This window comes from Lampetra planeri, chromosome 26 (genome assembly GCF_965212315.1).
Source record: "Lampetra planeri chromosome 26, kcLamPlan1.2.h2, whole genome shotgun sequence".
NCBI classification, from domain to species: Eukaryota; Metazoa; Chordata; class Hyperoartia; order Petromyzontiformes; family Petromyzontidae; genus Lampetra; species Lampetra planeri.
In genome coordinates this window covers 5,742,868-5,748,915 of record NC_136132.1, presented here as the reverse complement: position 1 = coordinate 5,748,915, position 6,048 = coordinate 5,742,868, and the positions used below count along the sequence as shown (strand labels likewise).

General features: G+C 43.4%; 1 protein-coding gene across 1 annotated transcript; it reads left to right on the top strand.

Annotated features, from left to right (window-relative positions):
* The first annotated feature begins 1,271 nt into the window (after nt 1-1,271).
* On the top strand, nt 1,272-3,281 carry DAD1 (defender against cell death 1). Its single transcript, XM_078606588.1, has 3 exons — nt 1,272-1,668; nt 2,785-2,930; nt 3,125-3,281. Exons 1-2 carry the CDS (start codon nt 1,458-1,460, stop codon nt 2,913-2,915), a joined length of 342 nt encoding a protein of 113 aa, XP_078462714.1. The 5' UTR covers nt 1,272-1,457; the 3' UTR covers nt 2,916-2,930; nt 3,125-3,281.
* The last annotated feature ends 2,767 nt before the right edge of the window (nt 3,282-6,048 follow it).

Below are 6,048 nucleotides of genomic sequence, written 5' to 3'. Positions count from 1 at the left end.
GACGTGATTGCAATAAGCGCTACATATTTAAGGGAATTATTTTCAACGTTCAAAACGTCAGAGTAAATGCCGTGCAATTCGGAGCATAAATATTTTGTTTGAAAATAAAATGCAAATAACTCATTTATGATGTACAACACGGCTTTATTTTTTTAACGCATTCGCCGTTAAATATCGAAACGCTGCAATTTTTTCTAATTGCAATTTTTTTTTAACGCATTCGTTGTGGAGACGCCACCATAACATTTTTCGCTGCGACAATTTTGTAACAAAAATGTGTGTGTAAATCGCATCGCCCTTCTGTGTGTGCGTGTATAATCTCGCTAACTGTAAAAAAATAAAAATTAAATATATTTGGCATTATAGCTGACCACGTAGACGTAATAAAGGTTAACGTTGGGGTGAGATCGCCTAAATAAAAATGAGTCGTTAACCCCAATACCTGGACACAGCCAATTTAGCAAGGCTTGTCACGGAAACAAAACGTGTGCCAATTAGTTACTGCTTACAATTATAGCATTATAAATGCACAGCTGTCAACCCATACGGTTTAGCCGTATTCTTGTAACGGGGAAATTGAGTTTTCAGGTCCATACGACGTACGGCGGTTTCAATATGGGCAACAAAAAGTATCTTTCTCCCTTGTGATGGGACTTTGTAGGACGAACATTGGGATTAAGAAGGACACGTGGTGACCAATAAGATCTGAATTGCTCTGTAATAAGATGGGGCACTGATAAGGGGTTGACAGGTATGTAGTGGTGAATGTCTGCGTTTGTGTTTCTCCTTTGTGATGGGACTTTGTCGGATGAACGTTGGGATTTATAAGGACACGGGATGACCAATAAGATCTCAATTGCCAACCTCCCTGTCTGCACCGTCCACGTTGCACTTGACGTGAGCACGCGCGCGGCGTGACGCGCGCCGCCATGTTACTACGGGAGAACCCCACGGCTCGCAATGCCAAACAAGCGCCCTTAAACACAAATTATTCCCCTTCCATCGCCGTGTAGCCTGCAACAGACTGGGCAAGTCACTGTTAGCGCGCACCTGGGTGGATCAACAACAATCAGCACGCGCGGCCGCCTTGTCTCCCCCGGCGTCGATATTCACACACTTGAGGCCGGCGGCCCAGAACCGGTGCAAATAATCGTCGCCGGTGTTGGTGCACCGTGAAAATCATGAACCTCGGGGGGAGGAGTTGTGGGGTGTTGTTCGTAGCTCAGCGCGCTAACCGCAGCACCACCGCTCCCCCTTCCCACCCGCTTTCCCTTACCAATATGGCCGCCGGCGAGCCGCAGTGACGTCACCCGGTGACCCCCTCGTGACCCCCCCTCGCTAACGACGAGGCATACGTGGCCTCATCGGACTCGAGTGGTCGACACCGGGCCTCTCTGCTTGTTCGTCGTAGACCATCATAATCATCATCGTCGCCTCCTCCGACCACGAAAGCAAACATGTCTTCGCAGCTGCTGACGGTCGTGTCCAAGTTCTACGACGAGTACAGGTCGACGACTCCGAGCAAGCTGAAGCTGGTGGATTCCTACCTGGCCTACGTGCTCGTGACGGGCCTGGCGCAGTTCGCCTACTGCTGCCTGGTCGGCACCTTCCCCTTCAACTCCTTCCTCTCGGGATTCATCTCCTGCGTGGGCTCCTTCATTCTCGCAGGTGCATTGCAAACAAACACACGCATACACACGACTCGATAACCTCCGAAGCCGAATGGTACAAGATTGGTCTTCACGAAGGGCCCGTGGGTCGGTTTGCGTGGTAATTGTCTTCGTTTAATGATGGAGACGTTTCGTCTTCTTATCTGTTTTTATTAATTAGATTTGACGCAATGATGGTAATTATGATGGTGTGCTTTGCTGTTGCGTGCGTCTATTCTGTTGTCTTTTGCTCGAGTCACATCCGCCGTCGTATCTGTGTCCTCCATCGCTTCCTCCCCTCTCAACCAGCAGCATCTCCCATTTAACTTCTGACCTGTGGGTCTCTGTATGAGCCTCACGTTCTGTGTTAGTCTATGAATGTCTGCGGGTCTAAGTGTCTCTGCGAGTCTGTGGGTCTCTAATGTCCATAGGCCTTCTAATTACATCGTGTTTGTAGAATATTAGTAACCCGCTGCTAAAGCTACAATCTATTCATTCCTCCTTTCTCTTAAGAGCTATTCCCAACATCCCTCCCAGCAATGAATCATCATACAATACGACGTCGCATATCCGACTCGCTGGGAATTGCTGATGTATAGACGAATATGTGAAAAGTTGGATATGCGAATATTCTAGAAAATTATAGCTACACCCTGCATATAAGTTGCACTTCGTGTTGGCGCTTCGTTGGTTATTGTGGATATCCGACGGTCAGATATGCTACGTTGTACTTAAATAATGACAATAATAATCTACGTGCTCCTTTTCCATGGCGTGGATGTTGTAATCGCAGTGTAATGGCTATCGCATTGAACTTGCAATCCATAGGTTGACCGGTTTGGTTCGATCTACCGACGCCTCTGACCACCCAGATATGTACATTGGTACACCGTAGATAATGAGGTTAAAGTGTGTTGTGGTAAAGTGTGGGTAACTTCCTCGAATTCCAAGAGGTACTGTATAATAATATTTAGTTTTCAAGGGAGACCCCATACATCAATCACCGGTCTGCATTGTGGCATGCAATTGGCACATGAGGCGCTGCTTTACTCTTGATACCAGTCTTAAAGTGTCAATGTGGCTTCAAATAATACTAATTCCACTGTGCTGTGTTTATGTGCGCGTGTGTGTGCAGTGTGCTTGCGGATCCAGGTTAACCCTCGCAACAAGGAAGACTTCGTTAACATCTCCCCCGAGAGGGCCTTTGCAGATTTCCTTTTTGCCCACATCATTCTTCACATAGTGGTCGTCAACTTCATAGGCTGAGAGATCCATCAGCATGTAAGTGCATTGAACTCGTAGGTTAATTTTCACGAAGAATTCCCGATACATTTTTATATTATGCATTTTAATGCATTTATTTTAAGTTATCGAGTGAGGGTTGTTGGTCTTGTAAATTGTTGCTTTATTTGAATATTTTGAATATTGATAAATGTGCAGCACACAGTGATTACTGTGTTTGTGCTTTGTTTCAGGCTCGGAGGTGTGCTGGTGCAAAACCCATGAAAATGTCCATTGGAAAAGACAGTTATGTCAGCGAAAATCTATCACAAATTAATTAGGCTCAACAAATGTAAAGTCACATTTTGTACACTAACATTTCCAAAATAAAAATTGAGTTTGTGACAACTACCCTTGAGTTTTTGTGGTCCACTGCATTTGCAAATCAAAACTAAACTATTATTTGTGGCTAAAGAGTACTAATAACCAGATCTCATGAAAGTGTGATTGATTACCATGAAGGTAATAGTTTTAATAGTTTGACTTGTGTGTGCAGATTTTTTCCGTGTTGGGGCAGTGACATGGCCGAGTAGTAGCGCAGAGCTTTGCCGCACGTTTGCGGAATTTTGCAGTTCAGGCCACTCTGGTTTATACTGCGCGTATAACAAAAAAAAGAATAGGTATTGTGTGCCAATATCAGGTTTCACATTTTCCAAACACTTCTCGCAAAATGAATTTTAAAAAGCAGTAGCAACACTTTCCCTTTCTGGCAAACTAATGCCCACTTGCAGCTCGCTGTGGTGTTCACCCTGTGTAGCACAGGGACAAGCTGTAAATAAGGATCCCCTCGGTGAAAAATAAAACTGCTCTAAACTTGAGTTACATTTTGGGGGCGATATAAATGCAAGAGTTTAGTGTGGTTGCCTGCGTACGGTGCGAAAGAAGTTCAACATATATATTTTGAACTTCTTGCCAGTATCAGATATAACTGCTCAACCTGAGCAATGAATGCTTTGATATATGCATTACCTTCATGCTATTCGCCTTTTGGCGTTCTCTGGTCTGACACTGGTGAGACAAGCCCATAAAGAAGGCTCTCTCTGGTGTAAGCCAATCAATTTCAAGGTCAATACATATATAATCAGAGCATGTTGGCATTGTTTACCACAAGCATGTGCGGTTAATGCAGACTTGATGCCTTCCAATAGTTGTCTATTTGGTGTTGAAACGTTTAATGTTCAGGGTTTTTTTGTCAACAAAAATGTCCTAATAATGAAAAGCCAAAAAGGTTATTTATTAATCAGATGTACTTAAATGGAGCAATAATGCATGATAGAATCCTAAAATATAGTATACATTTTCTGCATGTCTATAACAATTCATATATATACGGAAATATTTTCTTAGCGGAAAATGCACAAGAAATAACTTTCCCTTTTCAGTCTGAAAGCAGCCAAACTTTCCAGACTAGGTGGAATGACTGTACATCATTGTGGGAGCAGAAGTTGTGACCAGCGGACTCAGAAATAAAAAATCTAAATTGTGAATAGATACCTTAATCTCTTTAGAAAGGGATACAACACTGATTTAAATATGGAACTATTTTCCTCCTATTACATGTGTATACATTGTTCGTGATCATAGGGAACCCAATAATGGACAATCTAAAGTCAAATAAACCACGGATTAACATTTATCACAAGCACAAGCTGCTTGGGGAAGCTGGGTGAAGCTAAACAAGTTGATGAGATTCTGGGAATCAACATTTCACTCAGGTTGGCAAAAGGAATGTTAAAAATATCTTGAGTACATTTAAAGAAAATAATTATTCCGCCATGATATGGTGGCACTCTTTGTGGATCCTATTGAAGTAAAAAAAATAAATTAGTATTTTTTGTGTGGTCAATCATGGATTATAGCACTTTCCGCTGCTATAATTCAGTTGGCTGCTATTACCTGTGAAAAAGCTGCGGGTAAAGAGAGTCGTAACATAATCATACGGTATCACTATCTGCCATCCAGCAGTGAATCATTGAAATTTTGCCAATCAAGGAATGTGCCCAACCATAATCACTGTCATCACAATCATCATCTCCACCAATAGCATCACTAGCACCATACTATTCACACCCATCACTATCATCCATAACATTGTTATATCACCCTCATGAATGCCGATGGTATTTATGTCTCTACATGCCAACGCCATCTCACGGCCCTAAGATGCCACAAAGTATTAACTGCGCATCAGCAATATTCCATCTTCAGGGTGGACGACCCCTCGGGCGAGTTTTATAGTGACGATTTCCCATAAACCAGCGAGTTGGTTTGGGGATATTAACGTGGCAATGCTAGCCTCTTATACATTACGTGTGCAGGGGAGGGTCCTTGCCTGTCAGATCGGCAGTTCAGCATTGATTCAAGCAAGCCTGACTGATGGGACTGACAAAACAGGTCTAGAGTTTACTTGTCTTGAAACAATGCTGTTGATATGCACTCCTAGAAGGCGGTGTATGTGGCTGATGGGTTATGTAATAATGTTTTTGTGTGGAAAGACGAATACGTTAAGGAGGCATATCATCTGTTTATTTATCTTATAATCTCAACGACGACGACGACGCTCACAATAATCGGTGTACTTTTAGTAAACTTGTCCACTTGGGGCGCACTGACATGCTTCTGCATGGGACAGGAAATTCCCTAACTGCAATGGCTACATCATTGATGATGACCTCACTGTTGAGTTATTTCGGGGAAACCCACTGGGTCCCAGAGGCGAAGCCACGGATTGATTTATTATTCGCGCAACAAAGCACAGCGCGGGCACACAGGTCTAAAGAGAGGCATCAGGGAAACTCCGCAATTTGAAATCCAAGCACATGGCTTCATTGACGCAATTTACCCCAACCAAAGTTTCACTTCTATTTTTTGAGTATGTCATCAGTATGTTCGGGAGGCTAAATGCCAATGTCGCGCGGTTAGCTATTGACCACGACGAAGAGGGCTTCAAAAGAGAGAGAGTTCGTGTCGCTTTTCCATTCTTCCGTTGAAGGAGCATCGACTACAGCTGTTTACTATATGGCCCATAGTTTGGGTTGCATGGCGACAATCGAGTATTGATTAAACTTCCCTCTACAGTAATGAAGTAGAGTGTGTTCCCAGTTCGTTTTACATCACG

Coding starts and splice junctions, on each gene's coding strand:
- DAD1 (XM_078606588.1), top strand. CDS start 1,458: ATGTCTTCGCAGCTGCTGACGGTCGTGTCCAAGTTCTACGACGAGTAC. Junction 1,669..2,784: donor GGGCTCCTTCATTCTCGCAG/GTGCATTGCAAA, acceptor GTGTGTGTGCAG/TGTGCTTGCGGATCCAGGTT.